The sequence below is a fragment of the Eptatretus burgeri genome, chromosome 11 (assembly GCF_056783735.1).
Source record: "Eptatretus burgeri isolate ZD-2024b chromosome 11, Ebu_testis_v1, whole genome shotgun sequence".
Classification (NCBI taxonomy): domain Eukaryota; kingdom Metazoa; phylum Chordata; class Myxini; order Myxiniformes; family Myxinidae; genus Eptatretus; species Eptatretus burgeri.
The window spans coordinates 82,335,690-82,363,189 of NC_140971.1; the positions used below are offsets into that span (position 1 = coordinate 82,335,690).

At 43.4% G+C, this 27,500-nt stretch overlaps 1 protein-coding gene across 1 annotated transcript in view; it reads left to right on the forward strand.

Moving 5' to 3' along the window:
• LOC147017494 (tryptase-2-like) overlaps positions 1-27,500 on the forward strand; it is a 65,339-nt gene that overhangs the window by 22,475 nt on the left and 15,364 nt on the right. The window contains exons 3-5 of the mRNA XM_085847978.1: positions 9,612-9,728; positions 24,532-24,712; positions 26,131-26,393. Of these exons, the coding sequence (XP_085704104.1) occupies positions 9,612-9,728; positions 24,532-24,712; positions 26,131-26,393 (561 nt within the window). The remainder of the gene's footprint in view (positions 1-9,611; positions 9,729-24,531; positions 24,713-26,130; positions 26,394-27,500) is intronic.

Below are 27,500 nucleotides of genomic sequence, written 5' to 3' on the forward strand. Positions count from 1 at the left end.
AAAGTTCCTTCTCGTGTTATTAATATTATTTTGCAAACTGATTACTTTTATCCTTGCTCATATATCATACTCTCGTTGCTGCAATATGTTGGATGCTTGAGTTTTGTTTCGTACTTGGGGTCTCGTGTTTTCTTGTGTTGGCATGCTTTTTGTCTTTACTACATCTCATGATTCATGTTTGAGGTTTGTTGTCATCGTGCCTTTTGTTATTTCATCTTCATTCTGTCATTCGCACCATTTGTTTCCCTTGTTCTCCAACATCTTTGTATGAAGGAGGAATTTTTGAAAATAACTCATTTCATGTTATGTAATTGTTCTTATTGGAGAACCATTTAAATCAACTCGTACCTATCATACAATATCACCAAAGTAGAATTTTCCATTATTACATCATTAGAAAGGGACCTGTCTTTACGGATGGGTTAATTTCCCCACTTTTATGATGTCTGTGGTTTTCCTGCATCAAATTGGCATATTTAATGAGTTGTGATACTCCTACCCCCTCCCACATACACACTATATGATACACTTTTACATTTGCAATACCCCTCACCACACACGCACATACACGTGTCATGTCATGATCAAACTTTTTTCTGTTTAAAACCTTCCCGAATACAAACAACAGTTTTCAACTCTTTCTGTTCAGTGGATCAGGAATGTGCATAGAAGTCAAACAAGCACAAAGACACACATTTCTCGATTTATACTATATATATATATATATATATATATATATATATATATATATATATATATATATATATATATATATATATATATATTCTGTATATATATAAATATATACATATAAATATATATATATATATATATATATATATATATATATATATATATATATATATATATATATATATACAGAATATATATATACAGAATATATATATACAGAATATATATATATATATATATATATATATATATATATATATATATATATATATATATATATATATATATATATATATATATATATATATATATATATATATATATATATATATATATATATATATATATATATATATATATATAGAGCCTGGTGTGTTGGCGCAGTGGTAAGGGCAGCGGCTTGGGATCCAGAAGGTCCTGAGTTCAAGCCCCGTTGGGCCACTGAATTAATACACCAGGGGGTTGACTCAGCCTGTCATCCTTCAGAGGTCGGCGTAATGAGTACCAGTATACTGGGCCGGTGTATACCCCGGTTAAAAATAGGTGTACCATATCCCTGTGTCATAAGAGGCGACCAGGGTTGCGTCAGGAAGGGCATCCGGCGTAAAAAACATGTGCCAAATCACGATGCGGATCATACGGATGATCCGCTGTGGCGACCCCTAACGGGAGCAGCCGAAAGAAGAAGAAGATATTCTGTATATATATATATATATATATATATATATATATATATATATATATATATATATATATATATATATATATATATATATATATTCTGTATATATATATATATATATATATTCTGTATATATATATATATATATATATATATATATATATATATATATATATATATATATATATATATATATATATATATATATATATATATATATATATATATATTATGTATATATATATATATATATATATATATATATATATATATTCTGTATATATATATATATATATATATATATATATATATATATATATATATATATATATATATATTCTGTATATACTATATAATATATATATATATATATATATATATATATGTATATATATATATATACATATATGTATGTATATATATATATATATATATATATATATATATATATATATATATATATATATATACTGTATATATATATATATATATATATATTCTGTATATATATATATATATATATATATATATATATATATATATATATATATATATATATATATATATGTATATATATGTATATATATATATATATATGTATATATATATATATATATATATATATATATATATATATATATATATATATATATATATATATATATATATATATATATATATATATATATATATTCTGTATACAGTGGGGAGAACAAGTATTTGATACACTGCCGATTTTGCAGGTTTTCCCACTTCCAAAGCACGTAGAGGTCTGTAATTTTTATCATCGGTACACTTCAACTGTGAAAGACGGAATCTAAAACAAAAATCCTGAAAATCACGTTGTATGATTTTAAAATAATTAATTTGCATTTTATTGCATGAAATAAGTATTTGATACATCAGAAAAACAGAACTTAATATTTGGTACAGAAACCTTTGTTTGCAATTACAGAGATCAGACGTTTCCTGTAGTTCTGAACCAGGTTTGCATAGACTGCAGCAGGGATTTTGGCCCACTCCTCCATACCGATCTTCTCCAGATCCTTCAGGTTTTGGGGCTGTCGCTGGGCAACACAGACTTTCAGCTCCCTCCAAAGATTTTCTATTGGTTCAGGTCTGGAGAGTGGCTTGGCCACTCCAGGACCTTGAGATACTTCTTACGGAGCCACTCCTTAGTTGCCCTGGCTGTGTGTTCCGGGTCGTTGTCATGCTGGAAGACCCAGCCACGCCCCATCTTCAATGCTCTTGTTGAGGGAAGGAGGTTGTTGGCCAACATCTCGCGATACATGGCCCCATCCATCCTCCCCTCAATACGGTGCAGTAGTTCTGTCCCCTTTGCAGAAAATCATCCCCAAAGAATGTTTCCACCTCCATGCTTCACGGTTGGGATGGTGTTTTGGGATTGTACTCATCCTTCTTCTTCCTCCAAACACGGCGAGTGGAGTTTAAACCAAAAAGCTCTATTTTGGTCTCATCAGACCACATGACCTTCTCCCATTCCTCCTCTGGATCATCCAGATGGTCATTGGCAAACTTCAGACGGGCCTGGACATGCGCTGGCTTGAGCAGAGGGACCTTGCCTGCGCTGCAGGATTTTAATCCATGATGGCGTAGTGTGTTACTTATGGTTTTCTTTGATACTGTGGTCCCAGCTCTCTTCAGGTCATTGACCAGGTCCTGCCGTGTAGTTCTGGGCTGATCCCTCACCTTTCTCATGATCATTGAGGCTCCATGAGGTGAGATCTTGCATGGAGCCCCAGACCGAGGGAGATTGACTGTTATCTTGAACTTCTTCCATTTTCTAATAATTGCGCCAACAGTTGTTGCCTTCTCACCAAGCTGCTTGCCTATTGTCCTGTAGCCCATCCCAGTCTTGTGCAAGTCTACAATTTTGTCCCTGATGTCCTTAGACAGCTCTCTGGTCTTGCCCATTGTGGAGAGGTTGGAGTCTGATTGATTGAGTGTGGACAGCTGTCTTTTATGCAGATAACGAGTTCAAACAGGTGCAGTTAATACAGTTAATGAGTGGAGAATGGGAGGGCTTCTTAAATACAAAACTAAACGTCTGTGAGAGCCGGAATTCTTACTGGTTGGTAGGTGATCAAATACTTATTTCATGCAATAAAATGCAAATTAATTATTTAAAAATCATACAATATGATTTTCAGGATTTTTGTTTTAGATTCCGTCTTTCACAGTTGAAGTGTACCTATGATAAAAATTACAGACCTCTACGTGCTTTGGAAGTGGGAAAACCTGCAAAATCGGCAGTGGATCAAATACTTGTTCTCCCCACTGTATATATATATATATATATATATATATATATATATATATATATATATATATATATATATATATATATATATATATATATATATATATATATATATATATATATATATATATATATATACACTGAACAAAAATATAAACGCACCAAGCGATTGTTACTATTTTACCTCGAACTCATTAATACTAAATCTTCACAACAATTTGGTTATAGAATCCATGACAATTGAGCATTAAATTTCAAAGAGTTCCTTGAGAATTCTGGCGACAGTCTTTGCGCTATAACAGCCGATACAACCGAGGTGTCACTGTCAGAGTTCACACAGTCAGTAGCGGGTGTGTCCACCGTTGGCGTCGCGCAGAGAGGTGCATCTCCAGCGCATGGACATCACCAGATTATCGCCTGCGCCTGTTATGCAGCCCGACAGTCTCATCGGCAGTCCTCGTGGCCGGTCGGGGTCGATCCCGGAGATGTTGCAGCCTCATGTGACGATCCTGACCGGCCGTGGTCACACGTGGTCGCCGGGCATGTGGGCGGTTCACGGTGCTTCCAGTCTCTCTGAGGCGCGTTCTCAGGCGGCTCATGGTGGAGTGGTGGACATTGAAGTGTGCTGCAACGGCCCGTACTGACGTCCCAGCATTCAGCATGCCAATGGCGCGCTCCCTCAAGATTTGTGACATCTGTGGCATGTTGACATTTGGCACCAGTCCATATTTTGGGGAGGCCTTTTATAGGGCAAGCTATAGGGAGTGTTTGTGTCCTGGTCACGCTCACTGACCATCACTCTGTCAAGCCCCATGGTGCTCATGGGAAGGATTACTCAACGTGTGAGTCCACACACTCAGAGTGGTCAATTTCAATGGGAACATCTGTCTTGAGCAAAAAAAAGGAACCATTGCTCAAACATATCATCGGTTTGACCATTTTCCCATAATGGCAATCTTGACTTAGATATTTAGGTTGGTGCGTTTATATTTTTGTTCAGTATATATATATATATATATATATATATATATATATATATATATATATATATATATATATATATATATATATTCTGTATATATATGTATACTGTATATATATATATATATATATATATATATATATATATATATATATATATTCTGTATATATATGTATACTGTATATATATATATATATATATATATATATATATATATATATATATACTGTATATATATATATATATATATATATATATATATATGTATACTGTATATATATATATATATATATATATACTGTATATATATATATATATATATATATATATATATATATATATATATATATATATATATATATATATATATATGTATATGTATATATATATATATATATATATATATATATATATATATATATATATATATATATATATATATATATATATATATATATATATATAAATATATATATATATATATATAGTATGTATGTATATATATATATATATATAGTATGTATGTATATATATAGTATGTATGTATATATATATATATATATATATATATATATATATATTCTGTATATATATATATATATATATATATATATATATATATATATATATATATACATATATATATATATATATATATATACATACATACATGTGAGGTTCCCATGCCTTGCACGGGAGGGGGCCAGACAGCCGGTTCCTGAAGGACTTGGGCAAAAAAAACTTACTGCAGCTGACTCCAACAGAAGAAGTAAGGTGGGTAATATCTCTACGATGTCAAAATGGCAAACTACAAATGTCACTGGTGGAAACCCTCATAATTTCCTCATTGGTTCACGAGTCAGTAAGTGACCACTATATTCGTTGTGTGTGTGTGTGTGTGTGTGTGTGTGTGTGTGTGTGTGTGTGTGTGTGTGTGTGTGTGTGTGTGTGTGTGTCTGTCTGTCTGTGTGTCCCGAGCATAGCTCCGTGGGTTTTAATACGATCCTGAGAAAATTTGGGTGAGAGGTTTATATCATGATCTGGTTGTGTTTTCCTGAGAATGGGCATGCTGCGCCCATTTTGGGCGGAGCCACGCCCAAAAAACGTGTTTTAAGGGGGTAGTCGATTTCAAGTTACATCTTCTCCGAGGGTGTTTGTCAAATCTGACCGGTTTCGGTATTTGGTTAGCCCAATGGCACCTGCATAGCCCCACAGAGCTCAATTTTTCATTTTCGTCCCAAGGTCAAGGTCACAAGGTCACAAACTTAGAAAATGTCAAAAAAATCAATAAATTGGGCATCGAGCTCCTCGGGTTTTCAACTGTTTCGAATGAAAGTTGGTATGCAAGTAGTGCTCTTCGAGTACTACAACTTTCATCATTTACGTTTTTCCCAATTCCCGCCAGTTTGCCCGTGGCATCCCCTCGAAGGTCAAAAAATATAAAAGGCGAACCGTGTACATTGCTCTTGAACCATCACCGTCTCCAGACTTGTTGGTTCACGAAAAAATATTTTCACGAAAAAAATAAGTGACCACTATATTCGTTACTGTTGTGTGTCTGTATGTCTGTCTGTCTGTCTGTCTGTCCCGAGCATAGCTCCGTGGGTTTTGATCCGATTCTGATGAAATTTTGGTGGGAGGTTTATACCATGATCTAGTTGTGTTTTCCAGAAAATGGGTGTGGTGCGTCCATTATGGGCGGAGCCACGCCCAAAAAACGTGTTTTTAGGGGGTAGCCGATTTCAATTTGCATCTTCTCCTAGGGGGTTTATCAAATCTGACAGGGGTTTTGGAATTTGGTTCGCCCAATGGCACCTGCATAGCCCCACGGAGCTCTATTTTTCATTTTCGTCCCAAGGTCAAGGCCACAAGGTCACAAACTTAGAAAATTGAGAATTGTGTTTTTAGGGGGTAGCTGATTTCAATTTGCATCTTCTCCGAGGGGGTTTGTAGAATCTGACAGGGGTTTTGGAATTTGGTTCGCCCAATGGCACCTGCATAGCCCCACGGAGCTCAATTTTTCATTTTCGTCCCAAGGTCAAGGTCACAAGGTCACGAACTTAGAAAATTGCGATTTTGACATAAAAAATCCATCTTCTCTGAGAGGTTTGTCGAATCTGGCAGGGGTTTTGGTATTTGGTTAGCCCAATGGCACCTGCATAGCCCCACGGAGCTCGATTTTTCATTTTCGTCCCAAGGTCAAGGTCACAAGGTCACGAACTGAGAAAATTTCGAATTTTGACATAAAAATCATACGACCGCCCAAACTTTGAGAGCTAGGATGACAATATTTTTTATGCATAATATTGAGGTCATTCCCCACCTAAAGTCTTGAAACCATTTTTCTCTATCTCGAACACCTTGCCCGTGGCGCCCCTTCAAGTTTGTTTTTACGCTGATTTCATCAAAGTATGTATAATCCGAGGAGTGTGAAATGCCATATAGCCTATATGATGTTATGTTGTTCCTGGAATGTTCCAGAGGAAGTTTTGCACCAAAGGTCATAATCCTTGAACTTTGACCTTTAAAGGACACAAAGGTCAAATTTTCAAAGTTGTGGGAATCAAACCGGGTTTTCGACCTTCTTCGACGAACTAACTCCAATAAGCTATAGCACGTATCCTGTTTCTTTATTTTAATGTCCACATTGTTTTGTGACCTTTAAAGGTTATGCAAAGGTCAAATTTTTAAAGTTGTTGAATGAAACCGGGTTTTCGACATTTTGCAGCTACTAACCTGTCACTCGTACCACATCATGTTGATCATTTTTATAACTTGGTCAAACATTATCACATTGTCTCATCCTTGACTTCTGAAACAATCTACATCGTCAAATACCGCTCGTGAACCATCGTCGTCTTCAAACTTGTTCTTCTTTAAACTCAATGTCTCTCTATATTTTCATTCCAAACAGCATCAATCCAATCACAAATTAAGACTATACCATGAATATAACAAAATACAAGTGGAGGTACATTCAAAGTACACCACCCACATGCCAAATAAATAAATAACAAATCCTCCAGCACGCAACATTGCCGGAGCACCTTCTGCTTGTTGTTGTCGCTCCCACCAGCTTATATGCTTCAAAGATTGATAGCTCTTGCCTGATTGCCTCCCCTCTCTTTTGGTATCCTCCAAATCCACTCGCCGAACCCTCTTTCTGTTCTTATGAAGGGGGCTCTGCTGATGAAGACATGGGGATAACTTAACGTGGCGTTTTTTTGATCGCGATTAATTGATAAACATCTTCATCCACGTTTCCGTCAATGTTTATGGTACTCCTGTTGAAAACACTTCACTGGAAGCTTTAACCCCTGTCGACATTCCATGAGGAAGGCAGTTTTAATTCGATGCAACAGCAGAACAAATCCAGGATGATATAGCTCAAAGTTGAGCACATTACCTAATGAGTAATCATTTTGTTCATCAGCCTCCAAAATCCATCTTTCTTTCGACGTCTGCCATCCAATGATCCAACTACTAACCGGGTTTGACTCTGCTTAGTTTCTGACATCTGATCTGGGGATCATCTTCATCATCAGCAGCCTATTGTAGTCTTCAGTCTATTGCCGGACGAAAGCCTTCATCCAATCAGAGGGTATTCGCACACTCGCTGTACTTGCCAAGTGTGGGATGGTGAGAGAGTTTTGGCATCAATTTGTAATTTGTTCTGGGTGCCAGCCACACTCTCCTACTCCTCACAAAAGACTTTTGAGGGATATTTATAGCGTCTACCAACGACCAGTGCTTGCAAGTTCTCTGACTTAACGGCCTTCCGATGGGCATGTACTATATGTAAACACCAGGGTGACAGTTTATATCTGGGACAGGATTCTAAAGTAATTGGACAGCTCAAAGGTGAATGTGCATTAGGAGCTGAAGTGACTTGTGCCACTATTTTGGTGGATCAACTGGAGAATATGAACATGCATTGTATTCTTATCTCGAGCAAATGTATTTTGGTTTATTTGTCATCCTGCCTCAAGGCTATCCTGCCATCCCCTGTGGTGGGGGGTGGGGGAGGAGAGGGATCGAGTACATTCATCTCAAAATTATCCATTATACTGTGCAAGTCTACAGGGTTGGGGCCTTTTTTAGGCATCAGACGTTTTTTAAAAGCAAAAATAAAAACAAAAAATGTTTTAAGAAAAAATACAGGTTGGGCATCACACTTTTAAAAATAATTTTAACCTTTTTGAACAATCACCCTTATTTCATTTATAAGTGTGCCTCTGTATCAGGCCACCAAATTTCTCATTAGCTTCAGTAATGTCCTCATTCTAGGGTAGGTGTCAAAATGTTTTTTCTCTACATTGAACATGGTTCAAAGAGAAGGTTCTGCATATGTTACATGAAAAATGTTAACTCATTTGCATCCACAATGAGAAGGAAAAGCACGTCGGGGTACCGCTTGACAATACATGGAATTAGGAGCTGATGTCACTTTTGCCACTAGACTGGTAGATCAACTCGATAATATGGACATGCATTGTATTTTTATCTCGAGCAAAGGTATTTTGGTTTATTTGTCATTTATTGCATCATATAATACAACATCTTTCAAGAGGAATGTGGTGGACATTAGATCAGCTGTCTCATCTACTGGCAACTACTTATGGACCTTTAGGATCTTAAGGTGCCTTTCAAAAACAGTAGGCCATTGTGTGCTGGTACTCTGAACAACTTCTTCATTCCTACCTTTGACTTGTGATGGGGAGATTAAAGAAAAGAAGGATAAACCATCCAATATACTTCTAACTCAGGAAATGGCTTTAGTGGCATCTGTTTTCTTATTTGGGAGTGAGCTGATCACATCAAATACTTATACTGTATATCCATTTAGATGACTTGTGGGATAATTTCCACATTCACGAATTAGATGACTAAAACCTGAGATTTCTAATTATCCAAGAAATATGGAAACGGTGAATAACTCGACGGATTGCATATTGTGTGCTTTGTGTGTATAGCACCGATGGCTGTGAAGAAGACTTGGAAGTGCCCTGAAGTGCACAAAGAAAAAGAGCCAAGACCTATGGGTGGTTCACTGGAATACTGCAACACCAATGCATCCAACACGGTGCCTGGTAAGTGGCCAAGGAAGCTGGGACTGACCCAAGCATAGTGGGGATGCTCTCTTGTTCAGACTATTAACGAAATCGATTACATTTCCTAACGCGAGGAAATCGCACTTCCTCCATAGTGAATCTGAGTGGCAATTAAAAATTGCTGATTCTTTCGGGTCGACTCTCTCATATCTTTTGTTTTAATGCAATGAGTGCAGGTTCTCATTCCTATGAGATCCTTTTCTCATGTTTTATCATGATTTAAATTAGCTTCTGATAAACTTTACTTTCTTAGAGATTAGATAAGGTGAGGGTCATTTTCGAGCAGAAATGCTAATCAATAATGGATTAGAAGATCATTTTCAAGCAGTAATGGTGCTTATGGATTGCAAGATCATTTTATAAGAGAAATGTGGTTAATGGATTGGAAGATCATTTCAAAGCAGAAATGTTGATAACAGATAGGAAGATCAATTTATAGCAGAAATGCTGATGATGGATTGGAATATCATTTTATAGCAGAAATGCTGGTAATGGATTGGAAGATCATTTCATAGCAGAAATGCAGATAATGGATTGGAAGATCATTTTCTCGCAGAAATGCTGGTAATGGAATGGAAGATCATTTTATTGCTTAAATGCTGATAATAGATTGGAAGATCGTTTTACAGTGGAAATGCTGGTAATGATGGGAAGATCATTTTATAGTAGAAATGCTGATGATGGAGTGGAAGTTCATTTTAATGCAAAAATGCTGATAATGGATTGGAAGATAATTTTATCACTTAAATGCTGATAATGGATTGGAAGATCATTTTATAGAAGAAATTCTGATAATGGATTGGAAGATCATTTTATTGCAGAAATGCTGAAAATGGATTGGAAGGTCATTTTAAAGCAGAAATGCTGATGATGGATTGAAAGATCATTTTATAGCAGAAATGCTGATAATGGATTGGAAGATCATTTTATAGCAGAAATGCTGATAATGGATTGGAAGATCATTTTATAGCAGAAATGCTGATAATGGATTGGAAGATCATTTTATCGCAGAAATGCTGATAATGGATTGGAAGATCATTTTATAGCAGAAATGCAGATAATAGATTGGAAGATCATTTTATCGCACAAATGCTGAAAATGGATTGGAAGATCATTTTATAGCAGAAATGCTGAAAATGGATTGGAAGATCGTTTTATAGCATAAATGCTGATAATGGATTGAAAGATCATTTAAAGCAGAAATGCTGATAAAGGATTGAAAGATCATTTTATAGCAGAAATGCTGAAAATGGATTGGAAGATCGTTTTATAGAATAAATGCTGACAATGGATTGAAAGATCATTTTATAGCATAAATACTGATGATCGAGTGGAAGATCATTTTAATGCAGAAATGCAGATAATGGTTTGAAAGATCATTTTATAGCATAACTGCTGATGATGGAGTGGAAGATCATTTTAATGCATAAATGCTGATAATGGATTGGAAGATCATTTTATCACTTAAATGCTGATAATGGATTGGAAGATCATTTTACAGCAGAAATGCTGATAATGGATTGGAAGATAATTTTATAGCAGAAATTCAGATAATGGATTGGAAGATCATTTTATAGTAGAAATGCTGATGATGGAGTGGAAGATCATTTCAAAGCAGAAATTTGCCCCTGTTTATACCCTTCCACTCACCCTAAGCCCACCTCCTTTCAAATTTCCAGTTTTTCCTTCCTGAGAGTTTGCTTCTATATCCATCTTGTCCACCCCATGCATCCTCCTCTTCCGCCGATTCTTCCCCACACCGTTGTTTGTCCAAGTCTACCTCTACATTATCCTTCAACCTTGCTTTCCCCCTTATTCTGCTGTTCCTTTGGTTCTGTTGTGTCCTGATCCGTTATGTGTTGTCGCTGTTTCATAAGCTTTGACTTTGGAGGATCATTTTAAAGCAGAAATTTTGGGAATGGATTGAAAGATCATTTTAGTATAGAAATAGTGATTGTGGTTTGGAAGATAATTTTAAAGCAGAAACACTGGTAATGGATTGGAGGATCATTTTAAAGCTTGAATGTTGGTAATGGATAGGAAAAATCTGTTTAATGCAGAGGCATCAATCATGGATGAAAGTTAATTTTATGAAATTCTGATAATGGATTGTGAGATCAACAAGCAAGTGCTGGAGAACGAATAAGTCAAAATATATATACTTTTTGATGAAACACAGCCCAGCCTGAGACAGTTGGAACAACTGAACGGAATGCGTACAAACATGATATATTGCTGGCCCATCACCTTGAAAGCTTGGAGAAGAGCAAAAATTGGCTTTTATCTTTATCATGTCATTTCTAATTATCACTTTGGCAGTGGTACAGGAAGCCGTGTGTGTGTGTGTGTGTGTGTGTGTGTGTGTGTGTGTTTTGCCTGCCTGTCTTTTGAGGTTATTTTATTCTTATTTTTAAATTTCATTCCACCATACGGCATACCACTAAGTAAAAAATGCCCGGTGAAATTAAGTTTTTCTCCGAATTGAGTATTTTCCCGAAGTTTCTCTGTGGTGACATTGGGGTACCCACAAATCATGAGCATTTCATTGCTGTGAATTAACCCTGGATAAGGGCTCTACATGCTCAAGGTTGCTAAAGCAGCCCTCAAACAGGTCAATAATTCGACCAGGACAGAAGTACTCAATATCTTACTTGTCAAAAGGCATTGTGGGAACTTGAACGTCCCCAAACAATTGTTCGCAGATAGGACAACCTGTTTAGCATCCTCTCCGAATATACAGCATGCTCTATGATTATGCAATGTCCTGCCTGTAAAGCACCATGGCAATAGTTTGTTTGAAATAACTGTGCTAATAAAACGGAGGATTTGAAATTGATGCCACTCAGTGAATTAGCAAAACCCAATCTATAGAGAATACCAAATTGATGACGAAAGGAACTGTGAAAAATAACAAACCAAGCACTCAGAAAACAGTCTCATAAAGAAGACCATCCAACCCACACCTACCCCATTTGAGATAATCTTTATCAGTTTTGCTGCGGTGTTATACATTCAAAAGAAGGAAGCAAGCTGGAAGACCTGGTGCTTGCAACAAATCAAATGTCACCATGGAAACAGACTCAGAAATAAAAGGGAGCAGTCGAGGAAGTGTCTATAAACAATGCCCATTGACTTTGTTGGAAAATGAGGAAAAATCAAAGTGATGTTTTGCGAAAACATGACGACTTCCTCCGAGCAGCGAAAACACGAATGATGAAGATGGGTACCTTAGGTCTTGGGTGAGGCTTGTTTTGTCTTTTTGACACACACCTATGGAGATTACAACGAACAGGAAAAGATCACCTGAGGAGGAGGCGATTGAGACGATACTCTGTGCAGAGCGTTGGTGCTGCTTAAACAGTCTCCTTGACGATTGGACACAATCCTGGACGGGTCGCCACTCCGACAACAGTATAGCAGCATGCTGGCACTCATTTTGCTGACCTCGGAAGGATGACAGGCCGAGTTAACCCCACCTGGAATCACTTCAACAGCTGAGCAAGATCTGAACTCAGGACCTTCGGATCCAAAGCCCACCACCCGAACAATTAAGCCAACATCAGGCATAAAAGATCACCTGGTTGTACTATAAATTCAAGGGGGAGACTTCATCTAAAGTGTAAATATCACCTGTAAAAAGATGAGTTGGAACCAGTGAGCTATTTGCCAACAACTGTTGCATTTATCCATGTAGCTGGGGGAGAAAAAGCAATTCGTTTACTCATTCATTCTCGGCAATGAAACGTTTAGTTCTGAAATAAAATGTCATAAAAATGCGTGGAAAGGTCAGAGTTGACCAACTCAAGAAATGGCGCAGTCAGTGAACATGAGTTAGCCAACTTTGAGGGTGGGGGTGGTTTGCTCGGGATGAATTCAATCAGTTCAGTCGATCGCCTTGTTTTGGTGGAATGGGTGCTGGTTGGGGAATAAAAATTTAGAAAAGGATGAGAAACATGGAATGTAGAACAGTGTATGAGGAGTATGGAGAGAAAAGAAAGGAGATTGGTCCGAACTATCTGTGACGTGAGCGTTAGGATGGAAGCAGCACGTACATGGTATGTCTTGAGTCCACTTTGTTACCCCGTACACGTGAAGCAAAAAGCAGGGTTTAGCAATTGGTTCAGGTCTGTCCGTCTGTCTTAACAGTTTATGATCGAGGAACAACTTATTTAATTCAAATGTTATATTTTGAACATGAATAGGAAGACAAGTCTGCTGTTTTACCGTACTTTGGCTCTGAATCCAGCCCAATCGCGCATGTGCAGAGAGGAGTGAGATAATATTGTTGTGGTTACCAAATTCGCAAACCACCATTCAGGTCCCTTAGGTGAGATATCTCGGTAAGTATATGTGTAGTTAGGCCCAAACCCGTTGTCTAGTGGGAATACATGTCATTTATGCGTGCTGCGACTCTTCAGGATAGCCGTTTTTCTTTTACTATCTTTATTTTGGACCAACCGCCATTGTTACCACCACCAACCACAACATCAACCACCCACCGCGGCGCCGCTTCACGTCACACCTCGCAGCCGTCGCATCGCCACCGTTCTTGCGCCGCTTGTGGGTACCGGTGTTGGACTCGTGCAGGGCGCGCGCCGAACAGCGTGTACAAAACCACGGATTTTTCAGCTCCAAAAACGGATCAAAAACGACACAGCCCACTTTTGTTCCGTCCAATCGGTGAGCGAGGGGCGATTTGGCCCCGCCTCCAGGGCGTTGGAGGGCGATCGCTATATGCAAATTTATGGATCAAAAAGCATTCACGTCCACTTTTTCTCGGGCCAATGGGGAGCGAGGTGAAAGGTCGAAGGCAGGGGGTCAAAGATGAAAGAGCGAAGCCACGGGGCTTATATAGCGACCACGTTCGTCAAGTCAAGAGAGTTAAGACTTCGCAGTCGGTGGAGTTGGGAAGAAGAAGCAAGAAGGAGTTGGTCGTCGTCGTCGTGTGCGTTGGAGTCGGAGCGAAGAGGACGGAGCTGTGGAGAGGCGGCGAGGGCAGACGAGGGGGTGCTCGCGTCGTGCCGGGAGCTGCACACCAGGGATGCCGACGGCGCGACCTGGTCGAGGTGGAGACGCTCGTCGCGGGACTCGAGGCAGAGTAGAAATCCTCCTTTCCCCTGAGCATCAGCAACCCCCTCCTGTTTCCCCCCGCGCTGAGATAGTGCGACCAAGGGGGCCCCTTTCCCACCCCCTACCAGACACTGTCCGCGAGGCCCGCGGAGTTGAGGCACCATCGCCGCTCCGCGTCTCATCACCAGACGGGTAGGCCCGACCCGGTCTCGGCCTCAGGCCCGCCTCATCCTTGAGGGTTCTCTTTTCTTTTTCTTGGTTTTGGATATGTGTTGTCGGCGCCGTCTGTGAAGTAAAATTGGATAAGAGTTGCCGTGTGCTCGCGTAATCGGTATTAGATCTGCATTGTCGCATTTGCTTTTTGTGTAAAATTGCATTGTGTTTCTTTTCCTTTTCTATGTGCTTTTGGTGGAATTGAATATGTGTGCTTTCCGTTCATCGCGAATAAATGTGCTTTGTGTTGAACTGTTTCCCGCTTCGCTTCGTCATTTCTCTCATTGAATCCTCATCTTGCTTCACATAAAGGGTTGGTAGTGGGCTGAGTACGCCCGATAATTAATCGAACCGTCGAGGCCGACGATAACACCGCTCGGTTATCCCGATAGTACGGAACGGGTCGCTTAAGTGGCCCGTGTCCGAAGTCGACCTGCGGCGAGGTGCGATCGCCCGGTCTACCCTCCGTGTGGGTACTTAGGTAGGTCGAATTTGGCGAGCAACCCTATCCCACGCGGGGGCTGATTGGCTCGATCGCGGTGAGACCGAAAGGTCCACCCGTGACTGGTTCCCGGCGTTAGTCCGAGAGGGTCACGACTGGATTGTCCGTCCGGTGGGCGACGTGCCGCGATTCGAGTTACGTGGCCGTCAGCACGCCGGCGGGCGCGAATCTGTAACACTGGTGTCAGGAGTGGGATACAAATCCATCGCCCTCCTCGCGGCACTGGTATCGGAGAACGGGAAAACGGGCTGTCCTGTCTCCAATTAAATTCACGGGAATCGGTCCAGGGGTGAGAGAAGCGACCCCCGATTCCCTCCAAATTACGAGCGAGCTAAATTAACCCTTCACGAGAAGCAAGATGGCGTCTCGAGGCGGCGAAAGCCAGGAGGAGACAGAGGAGGGATTGAAGGTCGAAACGGTGGAGTGTGAGAAAAGACTTCAAGACATGACGAAGAGAGTTGATAAGCTGGGACTGGAGGGAAAAACGGAGACAGAGGAACTGGGAAGACGGGTAGAAAACCACAAGCGCAAGCCGGAAGAACAGTTAGAAGCCAAAGCAAAGTCTGAGTGTGCGGAGATGAGAAAGGAATTGGAAAAGAAAGTTTCTGAGTTACAGAAACACCAAAACAAAGAGAGGGAACTACAAAACGAACTGAGAGTGTTAAAAGAGGAAAGGAAGAGAACGGAAAATGAAACTTTAAGAAACCACACTGTACAGATCGAACAGCTGGAAGCGAAGGCCAGACTAAAGAATGAGGAACAAGAAAGAGTAATGAAGGAAGAACGAATGAGACAGGAGAAAGAAATCAGTCAGTTGAAAGAAATGACGAGATTGCAGAAGGAGGAACAAGAAAGACAGTGGAATAAAAAACTGAAAGAGTATGAATTTGAAACTGAACGACAAAAGGAAAAAAATAGGTTTGAATACGAGGAGAAAGTAAAGGAGCAAGGAATGAAGCAGGAAGGAGAAATCAGGAGATTGAAGGACACAACGAGATTGGAGAGGGAAGAACGAGAGGAACAATGGAATAGAAAACAAAAAGAACATGAATCTGAGGTTGACCAATTGAAAGAAAAGCTGAGGCTGGAGTACGAGGAGATAGACAAAGAACAGCAAATGAAACACAAAAAGGAGATTAACCAAATGAAGCAAACCATGAAACTGGAGAAGGAAGGACAGGAGAGGAAACGAGGAAGAGTCGTGAGAGAACAGCGAATGAAACACAGGAAGGAAATGAGCCAATTGAAAGAAACGATGAGATTGGAAAACAAAGAGCAGGAGGAACAGTGGGAGAGAAAACAACAACTCTATGAGTGTGAAATTGAACAACTAAAACGGAGATTGAGGAGCTACGGAGGGAGAACGAACAGCTAATGGGGCTCAGAGAGAAAGAACGACTCAGATGGGAAAGGAAAAGGAACCAGGAAGAGACAGAAAAAAGGAACCAGGAGAGAAAATGTATAGAGACACGGGAGACAGAAAAAATAGAGGAGAGACTGCACGATGAAGACGGGGTAAGTGACGCACACACACACACGGAGGTAGTGGAGGACAATGGGGGTGAGCTCGCGGAGCGTGTAGGGACCCAGTGCGAGCAGCTGGGTGGCCTCCTCCTGGAACGAGGGGAGGGAGTATGCCCCCTTGAGGCGAGTCACGACCAGGTGAGTTCGGTCGTGCTTCGCGAGGTTGAGGGGAGGGGTGCTGTGGAGAGGTGCACGGAGAGCTTGGGGGGTATAGAGGCCCCGGAGACTCTTGTGGGGACACGAATCCCCAGTGTGGTTGTCCCTGTGTGTGTGGTGCAAGGTGTGAGTGCACCCCCGTGTGTGGAAGCGACCCCGTGTGTGAGTGGTGTGGTGGCGATGGTGCCGGAGTGTGTGCTTCCCAGCACGCCGAGTGTGGATGAGGAACCGCGGGTGAGTGCCCCCGCGCGAGTGAATGGAGCACCACGTGTGAGTGGTATGGTTTGTGCAAGGGAGACCGTGTGTGTGAGTGAGGCACCGCGGGTGAGTGCCCCCGCGCGAGTGAATGGAGCACCACGTGTGAGTGGTATGGTTTGTGCAAGGGAGACCGTGTGTGTGAGAGAGCGGTATGTGAGGGAGATGTCGGTTGGCATGCGGGAGCACGCAGCCGCGTCTCCCGGTGTGAATGTAATGGAGTGGAGTGTGTGCGTCGTAACACGCGGGAGTGCGTGTGTCGAATGGCGACGACGGCGACATGGGAGCAAAGAAAGCCGGGTAGCGGCTGTAGTTGTTTCGGGGACCGTGCCGGGTTCACCCAGCAGTGAGCACGAGGTTCGTGCTGTGCAACGCACGAGACCACCACGTGTTCGCTTGCGAGAGTGAAGTCCCGGTCCGGAAACGCCAGCGGTGGATTTGCCGATCCCGCGGACGGACAAAGTTTAGGCAGGTAAACGGATTTGGACCGGACGGGTTCTCCACGCGATCGTGTGTGTTAAGCTCCAACGGGCAAAACACATGTGTTCGCGTGGGGAACCCCTCGAGACGTGGGGCTTGTGTTTTTTTTATGCGCACGGTGACGCCATGGCTGCACGTGGGGTTGGAATCCGGCAGGAGGGGTATCTCTGCCGGATGGTACCGTCCAAGGAGGGACGAGGAACACGTGCAGCTGCATGACGTCACGGGCAGGTGCGAAGTGCGCGAGTTGCCGCGCGGGTGCTGCGCATGGAAAAAAAAAGAAAAAGAAAAAGCAAGCCTCACTTTCGGGTGCACAGGATTCCTGGGCAAGGGGTGGAAGACCCCCTTACCCGGGGCACAGGATGGAAACTAGTTAGGGGGAAGGGTTAGCTTAGTTAGACCGACTTCATGGGGCAGGGGTAAGTCCTCATGGAGTCCGTGGAATGGATTAGTTAGAGGGATTTAGATGAGCTTTAGGTTGGGAAATAAAATGATTTATTTGATGACAGTGACAGACTTGTGGATGTGTAGTGGGGACGTAGTTTAGCTACGTAGGTTAAAAGGAACGTGCTATAATTTAAGGGACGACGTGGGAGCACGAGTGAGTTAGGGGATGTAGTTAGAAGGATGGCAGAGTTCAGCGGTGTGTGTGTTGAAGAGTTGGTGAGTTGTGAGGCATGTGCTTGGTGAGTGAGTGAGGCCAGCGGGTCTGTGTGTGTGGAGCGAATGGGGAATACATGGTGCGATGAGTGATTGGGGGGAGGAGTGACTCCCGCCCAAGGGACCCCGGGGTCAGAGTAAAGTGAGTTAGCTGGGTTAGTCAAATTAACAAAAATGGAGGTCGTTTTGCTGTTGGTGGGAATGTAGGCTCGAAACCCATTTGGAGGGGTGCAGGAGCCCTGTTGACGGGCTTGGGAGCGTGGCTGCGAAAGGTGAGTATCGCTGAGTGGGTACCCCGGGCACCAGGCTAGTCGGCCGTGGTAGGCCAAGGGCCCATGGGGGGCCGGGATAGCGTAGTGGGCACGGGTGCGCCTGCTTGGTGCGGGGGCCCGGGGCGCCATGAGCCGCGTGGGCAGTGTTGTGGGCAAGGGTGACCCTCGGAAAGGGGCCTGGGAAGCCAGCCTGCTACGTGTGCGTTTCAGGGGAGGTGCCATGGGGGGCACTCCCCGGTGTTAGGGAGCTGGTAGGCTCGGAGGCAGTGTAGTGCCCGGGGGTGCCATAGCGGGAGATTCGGCAGAGGGTCGTGCCTGCCAAAGGGAGCCACGTGTCCCAGCCAGGAGACCGTGTGAGGGCACGGAGAGAAAATTGGGGGGCAAGGCCCGAAATTGTGAGGACACCAACACAGGCGACGGGAATCTGGGTTTATGGAACCAATAGTTTAAGCGAGAGGCGCTTGTTGAAAGCCCCAGGGTAGTTTAACAGTTAAATGGTTAGGGTAGATTAGGAGATGTACCCCTCCGCACCATCCATCCCCTCGCTCTCGTTGTGGGCCGCTGGACCCACTTTGGGTTAGATCGCCGAACTCTGGGGAGGCCATCCTGAGGCTTCGTTGGGCCTCGGCACAGGACGCTAGCTCTCCCTTGTTCCCCTACGGGAAGGGAACGTAGGGGTTGGGAGTAGGCTAGGTGACAGGATAGGTTAGCCGAACAAAGACGATAAAGGGGGTTAGGGGACTAGTTATAGAGGGGAAGTAAAAATAAAAACAACAAAAAAATAAGTTGGGGCTAAATTGGTTTTTCACAAATTAAGGGAGTGGGTATGTACAGTGACAGACAAAGGCGATAGGTGGGAGGGAGACAGGTAGGTAGGTCCGAGCCCGCCTTCCAAGTGGCCAGCACCACCGCACTCCCTCCACCAACCTCCACTGAACGGCAAAGGCTGGCCAACTTCATCGGCTGGCCGTGTTTTGCTTCAAGGCGGAGGCCGGCCAACTTCATCGGCAGCTGTTGTTTTGCTGCGAGGCCTGTGCCGGCTGGATCGTCTGCAGCTGCTGTGCTGCAAGGCCTGTGCCGACCAGTTCATCTGCTGGCTGTTTTTCTGCAAGGCCTGTGCCGGCCAGTTCATCTGCCGGCTGTGTTTGCCTGCAGCGGCCTTCTTCTGCGGGCTGTGTTGCCTGCACCTTTGCCATGCCATGCCCACTGCCCACGTTCACCAGCCCCGTTCAATTTTTGCTTTGCCCCCCCCCCCCTGTTCATTTCCATGTGCGCCAGGATCCGCAAGGCAACAGTTTGCAAGCTGCGAGAACTGCCCCGTTGGCAGCTACAACACGGGCCTGCAGTGGCGGCCCATGCACCGTTGTGGTTCACTGCATTCAGTTCAAACCATTCATCCATCCATTCGTTGTGTTCATTGCGTGTGCCACTTGAGCTGGCACGGAGACTGCGTTTGTGCAGCCCATGCACCGTTGTGGTTCACTGCATTCAGTTCAAAGCATTCATCCATCCATTCGTTGTGTTCATTGCGTGTGCCACTTGAGCTGGCACGGAGACTGCGTTTGTGCAGCCCATGCACCGTTGTGGTTCACTGCGTTCAGTTCAAAAGGGAAGGCCTTGGACTGCGTGTGAGCAGCCAGCCACGTTCCCTGTCACCTGCATTGTTTTGAGCCAGAGACTGCATGCGAGCAGCCTGGCTCCCTGCTAACTGTTTTCTTTTGCAGAGTTCATTGATCCTGGGCCATGGTTTAGTGTAAAATTTGTAAGTTAAGGTAAGATGTACTGTACATATGAGTGCGCCCCCGGCATGTATGTCTTAGCGCCGGCAATTTTATTTAAGTCGTCCGTGTGAGTGAGTTTGTTTAGGTAGTTACGCAGCCCTCAGGTTATTTATTTTGGGGACACGAATACCATGAATGTCGCACTCAGGGATCCGTAGGTAAAATGTACTAGGGGAAAACTACACATGATGGCACACGAAAATTTGACGACTCGGCACGAGTCTGTAAAAAGGGGAGGGGGTAGTGTTGTGGTTACCAAATTCGCAAACCACCATTCAGGTCCCTTAGGTGAGATATCTCGGTAAGTATATGTGTAGTTAGGCCCAAACCCGTTGTCTAGTGGGAATACATGTCATTTATGCGTGCTGCGACTCTTCAGGATAGCCGTTTTTCTTTTACTATCTTTATTTTGGACCAACCGCCATTGTTACCACCACCAACCACAACATCAACCACCCACCGCGGCGCCGCTTCACGTCACACCTCGCAACCGTCGCATCACCACCGTTCTTGCGCCGCTTGTGGGTACCGGTGTTGGACTCGTGCAGGGCGCGCGCCGAACAGCGTGTACAAAACCACGGATTTTTCAGCTCCAAAAACGGATCAAAAACGACACACGCCCACTTTTGTTCCGTCCAATCGGTGAGCGAGGGGCGATTTGGCCCCGCCTCCAGGGCGTTGGAGGGCGATCGCTATATCCAAATTTATGGATCAAAAAGCATTCACGCCCACTTTTTCTCGGGCCAATGGGGAGCGAGGTGAAAGGTCGAAGGCAGGGGGTCAAAGATGAGAGAGCGAAGCCACGGGGCTTATATAAGCGACCGCGTTCGTCAAGTCAAGAGAGTTAAGACTTCGCAGTCGGTGGAGTTGGGAAGAAGAAGCAAGAAGGAGTTGGTCGTCGTCGTCGTGTGCGTTGGAGTCGGAGCGAAGAGGACGGAGCTGTGGAGAGGCGGCGAGGGCAGACGAGGGGGTGCTCGCGTCGCGCCGGGAGCTGCACACCAGGGATGCCGACGGCGCGACCTGGTCGAGGTGGAGACGCTCGTCGCGGGACTCGAGGCAGAGTAGAAATCCTCCTTTCCCCCGAGCATCAGCAACCCCCCTCCTGTTTCCCCCCGCGCTGAGATAGTGCGACCAAGGGGGCCCCTTTCCCACCCCCTACCAGACACTGTCCGCGAGGCCCGCGGAGTTGAGGCACCATCGCCGCTCCGCGTCTCATCACCAGACGGGTAGGCCCGACCCGGTCTCGGCCTCAGGCCCGCCTCATCCTTGAGGGTTCTCTTTTCTTTTTCTTGGTTTTGGATATGTGTTGTCGGCGCCGTCTGTGAAGTAAAATTGTATAAGTGTTGCCGTGTGCTCGCGTAATCGGTATTAGATCTGCATTGTCGCATTTGCTTTTTGTGTAAAATTGCATTGTGTTTCTTTTCCTTTTCTATGTGCTTTTGGTGGAATTGAATATGTGTGCTTTCCGTTCATCGCGAATAAATGTGCTTTATGTTGAACTGTTTCCCGCTTCGCTTCGTCATTTCTCTCATTGAATCCTCATCTTGCTTCACGTAAAGGGTTGGTAGTGGGCTGGGTACGCCCGATAATTAATCGAACCGTCGAGGCCGACGATAACACCGCTCGGTTATCCCGATAGTACGGAACGGGTCGCTTAAGTGGCCCGTGTCCGAAGTCGACCTGCGGCGAGGTGCGATCGCCCGGTCTACCCTCCGTGTGGGTACTTAGGTAGGTCGAATTTGGCGAGCAACCCTATCCCATGCGGGGGCTGATTGGCTCGATCGCGGTGAGACCGAAAGGTCCACCCGTGACTGGTTCCCGGCGTTAGTCCGAGAGGGTCACGACTGGATTGTCCGTCCGGTGGGCGACGTGCCGCGATTCGAGTTACGTGGCCGTCAGCACACCGGCGGGTGCGAATCTGTAACAATATTTTTTAGTCTGTCTACCTGTCTGGCAGTCAAACAAAATTGAAAATCGTTCCAAACAGGAAACTTACTGTTTTTAAGGATGTTATAAAGGACACAAACAAAAGGCATAAATAACTAATGTAATGTGTTTGAAAGGGTGATCTAATGGACACTGGGAAAAACGGCGGTAAAACCCGGAATTAATTTATTTCTACACCTTTAAACCTGTTCAAATCTTTGTTTACATTGAATTATAGACTTGAAGACTGTAGAACACAAATCACCTTCATAATACTTCCAAGAACCTCCAGTTTTGCAGTACTTGGACATGTTATAGAGGGTGGCGTATAACACATTAACACTCCTTCAGTCGCACTAAACTTCCAGATTTTAAAAACGATGTTAAAAAAATAATTATTTCATTAAAATTGAAGTCCTGTACAGTATATACTTGAACACTGCACAAGGTATCGTGTTCTATGGACTCCCCAGTTACCTCTGCCACCGAAGGTGATGGAGGTTATGTTTTCACCCCTTTCTGTCTGTCTGTGTGCAGGATATCTTAAAAAGTTGTGGACGGATCCAGATGAAATTTGTTGGACATGTTGGGTGTGTGGTGTGATAAGGAAGAATTGTTTCGATTTTGGTGAAGATCTGAATCCGGATCTGGATATGAGCATTATTTAATTTTAAAAGTGATTCTTCACCATTGAGAGATTGAGCTCAACAACTCTACATAGCATGGTATTTCAAAAATGTATTGGACGCAATATGTTCTCCTGGAGCAGGCATTACGTGACGGAGGCATGCGCTCTACCGAGCGCCCTTATAGTTACATATGTAATACCTGGATGCACCTTGCTTGCCTGTGATTTGTACAAAGGTCCTATGATTTGGATTCACATTCATAAGTATATATAGATATATGCATGCTGGCAGGATGGTCTGGAGGTACGCATACTCGCATCATAGCTGTCTAGCCTGGGTTTGAACCTCGGCCCAGCTATAAATTTTTATCCTGGTGTTTCACAAACTGGGTGATTCATCAATGTGTGTGCCATCCCTCAGATGGACGTTAAACTGGGCTTTCCATCTGCCGGCATTAGTTGGTGGACGTTAAAATATACCACGGTGCCCTTTGTGAAGAGTCGATGAGCTCTTGCGTGCACCCTGAACAGATACCAAATTCCTGCCCTAACTACTGCTGGTAAGGCAATGGCAACCCACTCAGTATTTAACCCTTGCCAAGAAACTGCTTCGACAGCACCGACTTTCTGTGGTAGAGTACATATATATATATATATATATATATATATATATATATATATATATATATATATATATATATATATATATTCTGATTCTGGATTCTGATGGACCATTGCTCTCACAAATAGCTGCTCTCCTCACACTGCACAGGCATTAAATAATGGCTTGATATGTTGTTTAGTTTCGATTCACCTGCTGGTACCAGATATCAAATTGCATCTTTCATTCACTGTACAATGACTGCCAGTACAGACTGTGGTATCAATGACCTCCGATGATGATGATGATGTCTGTGACAATTCATTTTTGGTACTTGATCAGAGGACACAAGGAGTGCAATTCCCAACAGCAGTGACAGTGACAGGGGGAAATAAATAATGAAACAAATGCCCAGATTAAATTGATTGTCCTTGTTCTTGATCGATCTGCTTGTTTCCCAGTCAGTGCAAAGCAGTTGTTGTGCGAAGGATATGACAATGCGCTGGGGACATTGTAATCTCAGGCCCTTCATATACTGTATTACATGTGATGGTTGATAACACACAAGTTACTATGATTACTGCAAAGCTCTTCAATCTGAAACTGCCTGCTACTTGTACTACTCAACAATCCTATGAGCTGTTTCGGGTATCCGAAACATTATCGTTAAACCTCGCTGTCTCAATACTCACAGAAACATGTCATGTCCCCTAGGATGTGGTATACCAAGGGGCAGACAGAGGATTATCGGAGGGCAGTTGGCGAGCCTCTCTGCTTGGCCCTGGCAGGCCAGCCTGCAGGCCTCCTCACCCACCATCCGCGGACACTCCTGCGGTGCAACCCTAATCTCTGAACGCTGGTTGCTCACCGCAGCGCACTGTGTTGTCGACGTTAGGTGTGTATTGTTCACCTTGAAACTACAGTCCTGATTAAAACAGTGGGGATGACACATTAAATTGATCAGTATGACCACCAAGCGGTCGTAGCAATCTTTATTGCACATTTCAAGATTGGTTTCAACCTGACCTTTGGTTTTTTTGCCTGACCTTTTGGTGTCAGTGGTGTAAAGCAGCCAGGTTATTGTACGAAGAAAGATTTTCTGGTGGTGTGAGAGCAAGAAAAGCTCACCTCATGAGTTAGCAATAAGTGGGAAACTTCCTTTTTCTCGTCGAGTTGTTTCACTGAACTGGGGTCTTTGGGAAACCTGCACGTCTTCCCCTAATAATAATAATCCTCGAAGACTACAGTCATGAAATGGACGTCCTACAAGATTACGTTATGGTGTCATCCTATTGCATTGCACTACACATAATGACACACACACAAACGTACACCACACAATGTGAGACTGTTAGACAAGACAAACATAGCCACTGAGCTTGGGGTAACTGCCATCACTTCCTTCCCCAGGGTACTCTGGGTACGAGCAGCATCACACCAATGGCGCCTCCTTCCTCACCGCACTCAGCAGGCATTTCCTAAGGAGGAATTTTTTCCTCCTCCCCATGAAAGCCAACCTAAGGGGATTGGCCATGCTCTCATCCTTTTAAATACTGAACATCCAGCAAGGAAGCAGCACATACCATTTTTAAAATCGTTGCGATGACTCGGCCAGGGTTTGAACCGTCCGTCAACCTCCCAGACTCGGAGCGGACGCTCCAGCCATTACACCACCAAGTCTGGTCATTACGAAGCTAAGTGACAGTGATGAAGCTTAGCTTTTCCATCCTCCACTCCACATAAAATGGTTTCATATTGGATGTGCATTATTTATTTATTTTCCTCATAAGTCACCATCACAATTAAGCTTGCGTCTATTCATTTTTGAGCAAACACGTCCTTTTAGAGCGGAAGCTTTCATTTTGCCTTCAGTTCAGAATCAAGTGCGACATGCATGAACTATGAAGCCAGTGCAGGACATGAATATTAACAGCCTCGTGTATCAAAAGCTTTCTTGCCCTCAAGGTTCTCCGTAATGTGGATTTCCTTGAAAAAGGCAATCGTCAACATATGGCGCAGCCAATCGTCTGTCCATTTCAGCGGTCTTACTCTTTTCTTTGACCATTTATGTTGTAATCATCCAGTTTCACCCTCTTTATTACCTTGCTCAGCAGGATTTTGATTTTTTTTTTCAGGGCAGGCATCAAAGTAGGAAATATGTTCATGGACATTGATTTGTGGTGAACTACATTGTAAAAAATAAATAAATAATTCCCTCAATTTTTATTTTTATGCACACATTATGGGATTATATTATAAACAAAAGTACAGCTTGGATACAAACCTGCCTTGCATTTTTCTTCTCAACACCAGTGGCCATGTAACCTCTTGGGCTGTCCACTTGGGAACAAACCGCCGACCCGACGGGTCGGACGCCGATGCAAGGAGTCTGCGCCGCGTCCTTCGGCACCCACTTCATCACGGTCGGAGCCATGACTATGACCTGGCTTTGCTGGAATTGGAGACACCCGTGTCCTTCTCGAAACACATACTGCCGGCGTGCCTACCTCACTCCAACTGTTCCTTCCTTCCTGGCCACACCTGCTGGGTCACCGGCTGGGGTGACACGGGGCAAGGTATGCACATTACATATTCGTGCCTCGCTGGAGGACAGTGTAAAAGCCGATGATTGAGGATGTATGAGCACTGGAATTGGGTTCAAATCGGACTCGAGTCTGTGTGCTTGGCCCGAGCTGCATCACGGACATGAAAGGCTCAGAATTGGATTGAGTTTGCACACGCTGCCATTTTCAGATGGTAATCAAGTTGAGGTCTAAGTAACATCATGCACAGTGAGATTGACCTGCATCCTCAAAACATAACAAGGAACTTTGGTGCTGGAGGAGGCCATTCGGCCCAACATGCCTGTGCTACACCAACACCAGATAAAATCAACCATCCACACACATGATACCTAAAGTCTTCCCAACATCCCTGTACCTCTCTATCTCCAATGCAGAGAGACCATTCCATACATAAACTAATCCGATTTAACAACCTCTGCCTCAATACTGTCTTAACTCTCATCTTCTTCACCCTCAGGCTGGGGCCCCTGGTCCTAACATCGTCCGTTCTGCTGAAAAACTCTTCTGCACTTATTTTGTCTCTATCTTTCATTATCCCAAACATCTCAATCAAATCCATTCATAATCGCCTCCTTTCTGATACATTAAAGTCCTATCTTGGGAGCAAAATTGAGTGACAGGAGTCGTGGAAATAGGAAGGACTAAACGTATTGTTGATTGTTCATTCGTAGATGTCTCAAGTTAAATAAAGTTGGGCCGTGGTTTATATTTAGTGGGTACCAGTAATGTTTACCTAAATGCTATTTTATTGGTCAATTCACAGTGATGTCACCGTCATTGCAGGTGAACAGTACAGTCTATGGAAGATATTTCACCAGTGTAACTACAACCATTCGTTTACTCCCAACGCTGCTACCAGTCGTGATGATGGATTAACAAAATGTTGATGGCAATCCCAACTCGGTGGACCTATCGTTTTGTTTGAAGCAAAAACAGTTACAATGAACATTGGGAATCGGTACCAACCGTCCTTTGTCATAAGCCTGGTGCTGGCTTAACGGGCAAGGTGGCTGGCTTAAAATCTTTGGGTCTTGAGTCCGAGTCCCTGTTGTTCCGTTAAATCGCAGCAGGTGCGTTGACTCAGCCGGTCATCCTTCC